A 12956-nucleotide genomic window follows, 5' to 3' on the forward strand; every position below is an offset into this window, starting at 1 on the left:
CAAGTGCAACTCCGGCCACCTGTGCTTCTGACCCCATTCCCTCTCATCTCATGAAATCTCTCACTCCATCCCTTCTCCCCTCAACTTCCATCTTCAACCACTCACTCTCCACTGGTTCCTTCCCCTCTGCCTTAAAACATGCCCATGTCTCTCCCATCCTAAAAAAACCCTCTCTTGACCCCACCTCACCTTCTAGTTATCGCCCCATATCCCTCCTACCATTCCTTTCCAAACTCCTTGAACGAGTTGTCTACATGCGCTGCCTAGAATTCCTCAACACCAACTCTCTCCTCGACCCCCTCCGATCTGGCTTCCGTCCCCTACATTCCACAGAAACTGCCCTCTCAAAGGTCACCAATGACCTCCTGCTTGCCAAATCCAACGGCTCCTACTCTGTCCTAATCCTCCTCGACCTCTCAGCTGCCTTTGACACTGTGGACCACCCCCTTCTCCTCAGCACGTTATCTGACCTTGGCTTCACAGACTCCGTCCTCTCCTGGTTCTCCTCTTATCGCTCCGGCCGTTCATTCTCAGTCTCTTTTGCAGGCTCCTCCTCCTCCCCCTCCCATCCCCTTACTGTGGGAGTTCCCCAAGGGTCTGTTCTCGGTCCCCTTCTGTTCTCGATCTACACGCACTCCCTTGGTGACCTCATTCGCTCCCACGGCTTCAACTATCATCTCTCCGCTGATGACACCCAGATCTACATCTCTGCCCCTGCTCTCTCCCCCTCCCTCCAGGCTCGCATCTCCTCCTGCCTTCAGGACATCTCCATCTGGATGTCTGCCCGCCACCTCAAACTCAACATGTCCAAGACTGAGCTCCTTGTCTTCCCTCCCAAACCCTGCCCTCTCCCTGACTTTCCCATCTCTGTTGACGGCACTACCATCCTTCCCGTCTCACAGGCCCGCAACCTTGGTGTCATCCTCGACTCCGCTCTCTCATTCACCCCTCACATCCAAGCCGTCACCAAAACCTGCCGGCCTCAGCTCTGCAACATTGCCAAGATCCGCCCTTTCCTCTCCATCCAAACCGCTACCCTGCTTGTTCAAGCTCTCCTCCTATCCCATCTGGACATCTGCATCGGCCTTCTCTCTGATCTCCCATCCCCCTGTCTCTCCCCACTTCAATCCATACTTCATGCCGCTGCCCGGATTGTCTTTGTCCAGAAACCCTCTGGGCATGTTACTCCCCTTCTCAAAAATCTCCGGTGGCTACCGATCAATCTGCGCATCGGGCAGAAACTCCTCACCCTGGGCTTCCAGGCTGTCCATCCCCTGGCCCCCTCCTACCTCCCCTCCCTTCTGTCCTTCTCCAGCCCAGCCCGCACCCTCTGCTCCTCTGCCGCTAATCTCCTCCCCGTTAGGCCTCGCTCTCGCCTGTCCCGCCATCGACCCCCGGGCCTGGAATGCCCTCCCTCTGCCCATCCGCCAAGCTCGCTCTCTTCCTCCCTTCAAGGCCCTGCTGAGAGCTCACCTCCTCCAGGAGGCCTTCCCAGACTGAGCCCCTTCCTTCCTCTCCCCCTCGCCCCCGTCTCCGTCCCCCCATCTTACCTCCTTCCCTTCCCCACAGCACCTGTATATATGTATATATGTTTGTACATATTTATTACTCTATTTATTTTACTTGTACATATCTATTCTACTTTATTTTGTTAATATGTTTGGTTTTGTTCTCTGTCTCCCCCTTCTAGACTGTAAGCCCACTGTTGGGTAGGGACTGTCTCTATATGTTGCCAACTTGTACTTCCCAAGCGCTTAGTACAGTGCTCTGCACACAGTAAGTGCTCAATAAATACGATTGATTGATTGATTGATTGTTATTATTATTATTATCTCATGTGGTACAGAGAATCTGTCCAACCTGATTAACCTGATGCCCACTGTTGGGCAGGGACCGTCTCTATATGTCGCCAACTTGTACTTCCCAAGTGCTTAGTACAGTGCTCTGCACACAGTAAGCACTCAATAAATACGACTGAATGAACGATTGCATGAATTAACACTTATCTATCCCAGCGCTTAGCACAGTGACACCTCGCTAAGCGCTTAAATACCGTGAAAATTCACAATTTTATAACGGTACAGCCCAGGAGCATCGAAGAGAAGCAGCGTGACTCGGTGCAAAGAGCCCGGGCTTTGGAGTCAGAGGTCATGGGTTCAAATCCCGGCTCTGCCAACTGTCAGCTGTGTGACTTTGGGCAAGTCACTTCACTTCTCTGGGCCTCAGTTACCTCATCTGGAAAATGGAGATTGAGACTGTGAGCCCCATATGGGACAGGGACTGTGTCCAGCCTGATTAGAGAAGCAGCGTGGCCCAGTGGAAAGAGCCCGGGCTTTGGATTCAGAGGTCATGGGTTCAAATCCCGACTCCACCAACTGTCAGCTGGGTGACCTTGGGCAAGTCACTTCACTTCTAATACCATCATTATTATTATTATTATTATTATTATTATTATTCTCTGTGCCTCAGTTACCTCACCTTTTAGACTGTGAGCCCACTGTTGGGTAGGGACTGTCTCTCTATGTTGCCAACTTGGACTTCCCAAGCGCTTAGTACAGTGCTCTGCACACAGTAAGCGCTCAATAAATACGATTGATGATCTGCAAAATGGGGGTGAAGACTGTGACCTGATCACCTGGAAACCTCCCCAGCGCTTAGAACAGTGCTTTGCACGTAGTAAGTGCTTAATAAATGCCATTATTATTATTATTAGCTAAGCCTAGGAATTGAGTCCCCACCACTGAACGGCAAGAAAAACCGAAGCAAACTCAGAAGCATGATCCGGCAAAAAAATCAGCCTGCTCAGCCGAGGTTTGAAAAGAAACCGCCTTTCACACAATCAATCAATCGTATTTATTGAGCGCTTCCTGTGTGCAGAGCACTGTACTAAGCACAAGGCCCGTCAGAGCAATAAGTCTAATTTTTGGGAAGCCCACCGTACTCTCCCCACCAAAACGGGAGCGTGAGGGTTCGTGCCCCAGCCGCCACGGCCAAGCGCACACAGTAAGCGCTCAATAAATACGATTGATCGATCCCCGCCGCCGCACCGCACAGTGGCTTACCTTTCTCATTGCCGGAGAAGATGGAGATGATTTTATGGCGAGGTTTCCTCTCCTCCGGCACCGAGGGCAGAGGTTTCAAGCTGTGGTTTGCTGACAGGGGGTCTTTGCCTCCTGCGCTAAAAATGGTACTGCTCATCCGGACGGGGGGCGCGGGGGGTTTGTCTTCCAGCTCGCCGTTATCAGACATGATTTACCAAGGTTGCACCGAAGCCTGGGAAAAAAACCCCCAAAGACAAGAAAAGTCACAAACAAGCCTGGGAAAAAAACCCCCCGAAAACAAAAAAACTCACAAACATGTATTAACAAGGGAAAAAACCCCCAAAATACAAGAAAACTCACAAACATGTCTTAACAAGTAAAAAAATGTGTTCATTCAATCGTATTTATTGAGCGCTTACTGTGTTGGCACTAGAGGAGCGGCAGGAATTACAGGTGAGAGCCCCGGCTTGGAAGCCAGAGGTTGTGGGTTCTAATCCACACCCCACAAAGGTGGTGGGGTAGGGACTGTCTCTATATGTTGCCAACTTGTACTTCCCAAGCGCTTAGTACAGTGCTCTGCACACAGTAAGCGCTCAATAAATACGATTGATTGTTTTTAATTCCGGCTCCTGGCTGTGTGACCTTGGGTAAGTCACTTCACTTCTCTGGGCCTCGGTTACCTCATCTGGAAAATGGAGATTGAGACTGTGAGCCCCACGTGGGGCAGGGGCTATGTCCTACTTGATTATTCATTCATTCAATCGTATTTATTGAGCGCTTACAGTGTGCAGGGCACTGGACTAAGCGCTTGGGAAGTACAAGTCGGCAACATATAGAGACGGTCCCTACCTGACAGTGGGCTCACAGTCTAGGAGGGGGAGACAGAGAACGAAACAAAACATATTAACAGAATAAAATAAATAGAATAAATATGGACAAATAAAATAAATAAATAAATGATTAGAGAAGCAGCATGGCTCAGTGGAAATCAATCAATCAATCGTATTTATTGAGCACTTACTGTGTGCAGAGCACTGTACTAAGCGCTTGGGAAGTACAAGTTGGCAACATATAGAGACAGTCCCTACACAACAGTGGGCTCACAGTCTAAAAGGGGGAAAGAGCCCGGGCTTTGGAGTCAGAGGTCATGGGTTCAAATCCCAGCTCCGCCAATTGTCAGCTGCGTGACTTTCGGCAAGTCACTTCACTTCTCTGTGCCTCAGTTACCTCATCTGGAAAATGGGGATCAAGACTGTGAGCCCCCCCCGTGACACAACCTGATCACCTTGTAACCTCCCCAGTGCTTAGAACAGTGCTTTGCACATAGTTAAGGGCTTAATAAATGCCATTATTATTATTATCTTGTATCTACCCCAGCACTTAGAACAGTGTTTAGCACATTCATTCATATTTCCTGAGCCCTTACTGTGTGCAGAGCAGTGTACTAAGCGCTTTGAAAGTACAATTCAGCAACAAATAGAGACAATCCCTACCCACAATGGGCACACAGTATAGAAGGGGGGGGAGACAGATATCAAAACAAGTCAAAAGGCATCGACAGCATCAATATAAATAGAATTATAGATATATACACAGAATTAATATAAATAGTATTTAGACTAGACTATTAGACTATTTAGAATTTAGACTTCCAGACTGTGAGCCCGCTGTTGGGTAGGGACCGTCTCTATATGTTGCCAACTTGTCCTTCCCAAGCGCTTAGTCCGGTGCTCTGCACACAGTAAGTGCTCAATAAATACGATTGATTGATTGATTGACCCATTAAGTCACTCTCCTTCCTGTTGCCACTGTTGGACACAGACTTCTAGGGCGACAGACAGACCACTGGCCTGACTCAGCCACCATCTGACGACCTGGGGCGACTTGTAGAGACTTCCCCCCGCTGGGAAAACTCTTTGATTTTTTTTTTTGTTTTTCCATTCCCTGGGAAATATTTCCTGCTGACAGCCTCGCTGGAATTTAAGGGACCTGATTTGGCTACGTGGAGCTCGTTTGTGAGCCCCACGTGGGACAAACTGATTACCTTGTATCTGCCCCAGCGCTTAGAACGGCGCTTGGCAATCAATCAATCAATCAATCGTATTTATTGAGCACTTACTTTGTGCACAGCACTGTACTAAGCGCTTGGGAAGTGCAAGTTGGCAACACTTAGAGACAGTCCCTACCCAACAGTGGGCTCACAGTCTAAAAGGGGGAGACAGAGAACAAAACCAAACATACTAACAAAATAAAATAGACTAGATATGTACAAGTAAAATAGAGTAATAATATATATAATAAATATGGACAAATAAAATAAATAAATTCATTCATTCATTCATCGTATTTATTGAGCGCTTACTGTGTGCAGAGCACTGGACTAAGCGCTTGGGAAGTCCAAGTTGGCAACATATAGAGACGGTCTAGAAGGGGGAGACAGACAACGAAACAAAACATATTAACAAAATAAAATACATAGAATAAATATGGACAAATAAAAAAAATAAATTCAGTCATTCATTCAATCATATTCATTCATTCATTCATTCGTATTTATTGAGCGCTTACTGTGTGCAGAGCACATAGTACATGCTTAGAACAGCGCTTGGCACATAGTAAACACTTAGAACAGCACTTGGCACATAGGAAGTGCAAAGTAAGCTTCCTCCCTTAATAATAATAATAATAATAATAATAATGGCATTTATTAAGTGCTTACTAGCCTTCAAGGCCCTACTGAGCGCTCACCTCCTCCAGGAGGCCTTCCCAGACTGAGCTCCCTCCTTCCTCTCCCTCTCCATCCTCCCCGCCTTACCTCCTTCCCTTCCCCACAGCACCTGTATATATGTATATATGTCTGTACATATTTATTACTCTATTTTACTTGTACATATCTATTGTATTTATTTTACTTTGTTAATATGTTCGGTTTTGTTGTCCGTCTCCCCCTTCTAGACTATGTATATATGTTTGTACGTATTTATTACTCTATTTTACTTGTACATATTTACTGTATTTATTTTACTTTGTTAATATGTTCGGTTTTGTTGTCCGTCTCCCCCTTCTAGACTATGTATATATGTTTGTACGTATTTATTACTCTATTTATTTTACTTGTACATATCTACTGTATTTATTTTACTTTGTTAATATGTTCGGTTTTGTTGTCTGTCTCCCCCCTTCTAGACTATGTATATATGTTTGTACGTATTTACCACTCTATTTTACTTGTACATATCTACTCTATTCATTTTATTTTGTTAATATGTTCGGTTTTGTTGTCCGTCTCCCCCTTCTAGACTATGTATATATGTTTGTACGTATTTATTACTCTATTTATTTTACTTGTACATATCTATTCTATTCGTTTTATTTTGTTAATATGTTCGGTTTTGTTGTCTGTCTCCCCCTTCTAGACTATGTATATATGTTTGTACGTATTTATCACTCTATTTATTTCACTTGTACATTTCTATTCATTTTATTTTGTTAATATGTCTTGCTTTGTTCTGTGTCTCCAGACTGTGAGCCCACTGTTGGGTAGGGACCGTCTCTATATGTTGCCAACTTATACTTCCCAAGCGCTCAGTCCAGTGCTCTGCACATAGTAAGCGCTCAATAAATACGACTGATTGATTGCCAACTTGTAGAAGGGGGGAGACGGACAACGAAACAAAACATGTAGACAGGTGTCCAAATCGTCAGAACGAATAGAATTAAAGCTAGATGCACATCATTAACAAAATAAATAGACTAGTAAATACGTACTAGTAAAATAGAGTAATAAATCTGTACAAAATATATATACAAGTGCTTTGGGGAGGGGAAGGAGGAGAGTACTCCGCACAAAGTAAGCGCTCAATAAGTGGGCAAGTCACTTAACTTCTCCGTGTCTAAGTTACCTCATCTGTAAAATGGGGTTTAAGATTGTGAGCCCCACATGGGACAACCTGATCACCTTGTAACCTCCCCAGCGCTTAGAACAGTGCTTTGCACATAGGAAGCGCTTAACAAATACCAAAATTATTATTATTATTATTATTATTATTATTATTATTATTATTATTATTATTATTATTAAGTACCGATGATGACGGTTGATGTAATGCCAACGGACTTTGGAGTCCTGATGGAAATTTCTTTAGCGCATCAGTCCACCGTGCAGCAGTCACCTAAAACGCTGGCAGAATAATGAGCGTCATTGGAAGCGGATCGAAAACACCAGAAGGCATTGTCTTGCGTTCCTCTAAAACAGCGCCTGCAGTTGTAACATTGCTCTGCTCACTGCCCCTTATCAATCAATCAATCGTATTTATTGAGCGCTTACTGTGTGCAGAGCACTGTACTAAGTGCTTGGGAAGTACAAGGTGGCAACATATAGAGACGGTCCCTACCCAACAGCGGGCTCACAGTCTAGAAGGGGGAGACAGAGAACAAAACAAAACATATGAACAAAATAAAATAAATAGAATGAATATGTATAAGTAAAATAAATAAATAAATCATTCATTCATTCATTCAATCGTTTTTATTGAGTGCTTACTGTGTGCACAGCACTGTACTAAGCGCTTGGGAAGTACAAGGTGGCAACACATAGAGACGGTCCCCACCCAACAGCGGGCTCACAGTCTAGAAGGGGGAGACAGACAACAAAACAAAACATATGAACAAAGTAAAATAAATAGAATGAATATGTATAAGTAAAATAAATAAATCATTCATTCATTCATTCAATCGTTTTTATTGAGCGCTTACTGTGTGCACAGCACTGTACTAAGCGCTTGGGAAGTACAAGGTGGCAACATCTAGAGACGGTCCCTACCCAACAGCGGGCTCACAGTCTAGAAGGGGGAGACAGACAACAAAACACAGTGCTTAGAACAGTGCTTGGCACATAGTAAGCGCTTAACAAATACCAAAATTATTATTATTACTTCCCAAGCGCTTAGTACAGTGCTCTGCACACAGTAAGCGCTCAATAAACACGATTGATTGATTGATTGATTAAATATCACCATGATCACATGTACATCCCTACTTTTCCCTCTACCCCTCACACTTTCCACTCGGTCACTTAACCCGGACTGCTCCGGCCCGCGCTCTTCCGCCTGCCCGGCTTCCTGTGGTAACAAATTAATTACGCTTCCATCCACCGAGCGAAACAGCGTTTCCTTTGGGCTGTTTCGAACCTGCCACCTTTGAGTTTCAACGGGCGACCCCCCCCCACTTCCCTCATCCTGTTATTCCGGGACTTGGTGAAGGACAACAATTGCGGGTTCACCCAGTCCACTGTGTCGACGATTCCGGCCGACGGCCAACGTTATGGCTCGTTATGGGCCGGGAACGTGTCCGCTAATTCTGCTGCACTGAAATAATCATAATTGCGGTATTTGTTACACACTTACCACGTGCCAGACGCAATCAATCAATCAATCGTATTGATTGAGCGCTTACTGTGTGCAGAGCGCTGGACTAAGTGCTTGGGAAGTCCAAGTTGGCAACATCTAGAGACGGTCCCTACCCAACAGTGGGCTCCCAGTCTAGACGGGGGAGACAAGCAAATCAGGTTGGACGCGGTCCCTGTCCCGCGTGGGGCTTCCAGTCTTAATCCCCATTTTACAGATGACTTAACTGAGGAACGGAGAAGTGAAATGACTGGACCAAGGACCCACAGCAGACAAATGGCAGAGCTGGGCTTAGCGCCCACGACCTTCTGTGGTAAAATGGGGATTGAGACTGTGAGCCCCACGTGGAACACGGACTGTGTCCAACCTGATTAGCTTGTACCTACCCCAGTGCTTAGAACAGTGCTTGACACATAGTAAGCGCTTAATTCCTCCTCCAGGAGGCCTTCCCAGACTGAGCCCCTTCCTTCCTCTCCCCCTCGCCCTCTCTCCATCCCCCCGTCTTAACTCCTTCCCTTCCCCACAGCACCTGTATATATGTCTATATGTTTGTACAGATTTATTACTCTATTTATTTATTTTACTTGTCCATATCTATTCTATTTATTTTATTTTGTTACTATGTTTGGTTTCGTTCTCTGTCTCCCCCTTCTAGACTGTGAGCCCACTGTTGGGTAGGGACTGTCTCTATATGTTGCCAATTTGTACTTCCCAAGCGCTTAGTACACTGCTCTGCACATAGTAAGCGCTCAATAAATACAATTGATTGACTGATTGATTAATTATTATTATTATTATTATATCCCCATCCCTAGACGGAAGCTTTTCCGTTCCTCTGTGATCACCACACCGGCCCTTCTCTGGCTCAGCGCTTAGAACAGTGCTTTGCACATAGACTGAGCCCCCTCCTTATCCCCTCCCCACCTTACCTCCTTCCCCTCCCCACAGCACCTGTATATATATATACAGGTATATACGACAATGAACCAATGAATGAATAAGCACTTGGGAAAGTACAATGTGATTAATTTGGAGGACACGTCCCTTTCATTCAATCGTATTTATTGAGCGCTTACTGTGTGCAGAGCACTGTACTAAGCGCTTGGGAAGTCCAAGTTGGCAACATATAGAGACGGTCCCTACCCAACAGCGGGCTCACAGTCTAGAAGGGACTAGACTGTCCTTGCCCCAGTAAGCTTACAATCGCTAGTATTTATTGTTTACTACGGGCAGCGTTGTACTGAGTGTTGGGGAGAGTACAATAAAACAATCAATCGTATTTATTGAGCGCTTACTGTGTGCAGAGCACTGTGCTAAGTGCTTGGGAAGTACAAGTTGGCAACATATAGAGACGGTCCCTACAGAGTTTGCTGATTCGATCCCTATTTGCAGTGAGAAACTGGCGTTAAAACAAATTACAAATAGGGGAAATGGAGTATAAGGATAGTCACTCAATTGCATTTATTGAGAGCTTACTGTACTATGTTATGTTGCTGCCTTGTACTTCCCAAGCGCTTAGTAGTGCTCTGCACACAGTAAGCGCTCAATAAATGTGATTGAATGAATGAATAAATACGATTAAATGAAAAAAATAAGCACTTGGAAAGTACAATTCGGCAACAGACAGCGACAATCCCTACCCAACAGCGCGTTCACAGTCCAGAAATGTACATAAGGGCTACGATCTGGGGGTGTCTATCCAAGTGCTTAAGTGGTACACTGCCAAAGGCGGGGACGGCGGATAGGGAAAATGAGGGCTCAGCCAGGGAAGGCCTCTTGGAGGAGGTGGTGATTTTAGGAGGGTTTTAAAGGTGGCGAGAGAGGTGGCCGGTCAGAGCCCAAGAGGGAGGAAGAGACGGACCATCAGGAGGGCACAGCGGTGAGAGGGAGACCGCTGCTTGAATCGATCAATCAATTATATTTATTGAGCGCTTACTGTCAGTGGTAAGGAGTTTCTGTTTGACACAGAGGTGGAAGGGCAAGTGCTGGCAACGTTTTTGAGGAATAGGGAGATAATCATAATAATAATGGTACTTATTAGGGGGTGAGTTGGGCTGTAGTAAGAACAGGTAGGAGGGAGACCGCTGCTTGAATCAATCAATTATATATCTTGAGCGCTTACTGTCAGTGGTAAGGAGTTTCTGTTTGATGCAGAGGTTGAAGGGCAAACGCTGGAAACGTTTTTGAGGAATGGGGAGATAATCACAATAATAACGGTATTTATTAGGGGGTGAGTTGGGTTGTAATAAGACAGGTAGGAGGGAGACCGCTGCTTGAATCGATCAATCAATTATATTTATTGGGCACTTACTGTCGGTGGTAAGGAGTTTCTGTTTGATGCAGAGGTGGAAGGGCAAACGCTGGCAATGTTTTTGAGGAATGGGGAGATAATCATAATAATAATGGTATTTATTAGGGTGTGAGTTGGGCTGTAGTAAGAACAGGTAGGAGGAAGACCGCTGCTTGAATCGATCAATCAATTACATTTACTGGGCACTTACTGTCGGTGGTAAGGAGTTTCTGTTTGATGCAGAGGTGGAAGGGCAAATGCTGGAAACTTTTTTGAGGAATGGGGAGATAATCATAATAATAATGGTATTTATTAGGGTGTGAGTTGGGTTGTAGTAAGAACAGGTAGGAGGAAGACCGCTGCTTGAATCGATCAATCAATTACATTTACTGGGCACTTACTGTCGGTGGTAAGGAGTTTCTGTTTGATGCAGAGGTGGAAGGGCAAACGCTGGAAACTTTTTTGAGGAATGGGGAGATAATCATAATAATAATGGTATTTATTAGGGTGTGAGTTGGGCTGTAGTAAGAACAGGTAGGAGGGAGACCACTGCTTGAAATAAATAGAATAATATGTACAAATATCCACAAGTGCTGTGGGGCAGGGAAGCGGGTAGAGCAGAGGGAGGGAGTTGGGGCCATGGGGAGGGGAGATGGGGCAGAGGAAAGAGGGGGGCTCAGCCTGGGAAGGCCTCCTGGAGGAGGTGAGTCCTCAGTAGGGCTTTGAAGAGGGGAAGAGAGCTAATTTGGTGGATGTGAGGATTTAAGTACGGAACATGGCACGTAGTAACTGCTTAAGAAGACTCTGGGAGGAAGCAAAAGTGTAGACAACTTGCTCAAGGAGTCTGGAGAGGAATGGGAGGAGGGAGGTGGGGTGATAACTGGAAGGTGCCATGAGTTTGAGGGAGGGGCTTTTTGTTAAGGCACGGGATACACGGACGTCCTGAAAGTGGTGGGAAAGGAATGACTGGCAAGAGAAGCCGCATGGCCTATTTACTGGCAAGAGCCCGGGCTTGGGGGTCCGAGGACCTGGGTTCTAATCCCGGCTCCGCCACGTGTCTGCCGGGTGATCTTGGGCCAGTCACCAGCGTGGCGCAGCAGAGAGAGCCCGGTCTTTGGAGTCAGAGGTCAGGGGTTCGAATCCCGGCTGCGCCAATTATCAGCTGTGTGACTTTGGGCAAGTCACTTTACTTCCCTGTGTCTCAGTGACCTCACCTGTAAAATGGGGATGAAGACTGTGAGCCCCACGTGGGACAACCCAATCACCTTGTAATCTCCCCAGTGCTTAGAAAAGTGCTTTGCACATAGTGAGCATTTCATAAATGCCATCATCATTATAAGCGCTTAGTACAGTGCTCTGCACACAGTAAGCGCTCAATAAATACGATTGATTGATTGATTTAACTTCTCTGGGCCTCAGTTACCTCATGGGGATTGAGACTGTGAGCCCCATGTGGGACAACCTGATTACCTTGTTATCTACCCCCGCGCTTAGAACAGTGCTCGGCATGTAGTAAGCGCTTAACAAATAGCACGATTATTATTAAGTGATGGGTTGAGGATGGCAGTCAGGGAGGAAAGAATGGAAGGGGCGATTGATTCAATAATAATAATTATTATTATGGCATTTGTTAGGCGCTTACTAGGTGCCAAGCACTGTTCTAAGCGCTGGGGTAGATACCAGGTAATCAGGCTGTCCAATGTGGGGCTCACAGTCTTAATCCCAATTTTACAGATGAGGTAATTGAGGTACAGAGAAGTCCAGCTCTTAGCACAGTGCCTGGCACATAGTAAGCGCTTAACAACTACCGTCATTATTGTTATTAAGTGTCTTGGCCAAGGTCACACAGCAGACAAGTGACAGAGCCAGGATTAGAACCCATGTCCTCTGACTCCCAAGCCTGTGCTCTTTCTCAGCACTTAGAACAGTGCTTTGCACATAGTAAGCGCTTATTAAATGCCATCATTATTTATTATTGCTAAATCACGCTGCTTCTCTTGATGATAATAATAATAATGATGGTGTTTGTTAAGCGCTTACTATGTGCAAAGCACTGTTCTAAGCGCTGGGGTAGATACAAGGCAATCAGGTTGTCCCACGTGGGGCTCACAGTCTTAATCCCCATTTTACAGATGAGGAAACTGAGGCCCAGAGAAGTTAAGTGGCTTGCCCAAAGTCACACAGCTGATAAGTGGTGGAGTCGGAATTAGAACCCATGTC

The 12956-nt window shown here is 45.7% G+C and overlaps 1 protein-coding gene across 4 annotated transcripts in view; it reads right to left on the minus strand.

The window, feature by feature from the left end:
* The window catches only part of PAK2 (p21 (RAC1) activated kinase 2), a 147193-nt gene that overhangs the window by 61659 nt on the left and 72578 nt on the right, over positions 1–12956 (minus strand). For 3 of the 4 annotated variants that reach the window (XM_038749853.1, XM_038749852.1, XM_038749851.1), the window contains one exon: positions 3063–3273. In XM_038749853.1, the coding sequence (XP_038605781.1) occupies positions 3063–3249 (187 nt within the window). In that variant the 5' untranslated portion in view covers positions 3250–3273. Of the gene's footprint in view, positions 1–3062; positions 3274–7126; positions 7177–12956 lie in introns of those variants that run through there. The other variant, XM_038749854.1, reaches the window with a different exon arrangement.

This window comes from Tachyglossus aculeatus, chromosome 1 (genome assembly GCF_015852505.1).
Source record: "Tachyglossus aculeatus isolate mTacAcu1 chromosome 1, mTacAcu1.pri, whole genome shotgun sequence".
In the NCBI taxonomy this organism is placed as follows: Eukaryota; Metazoa; Chordata; class Mammalia; order Monotremata; family Tachyglossidae; genus Tachyglossus; species Tachyglossus aculeatus.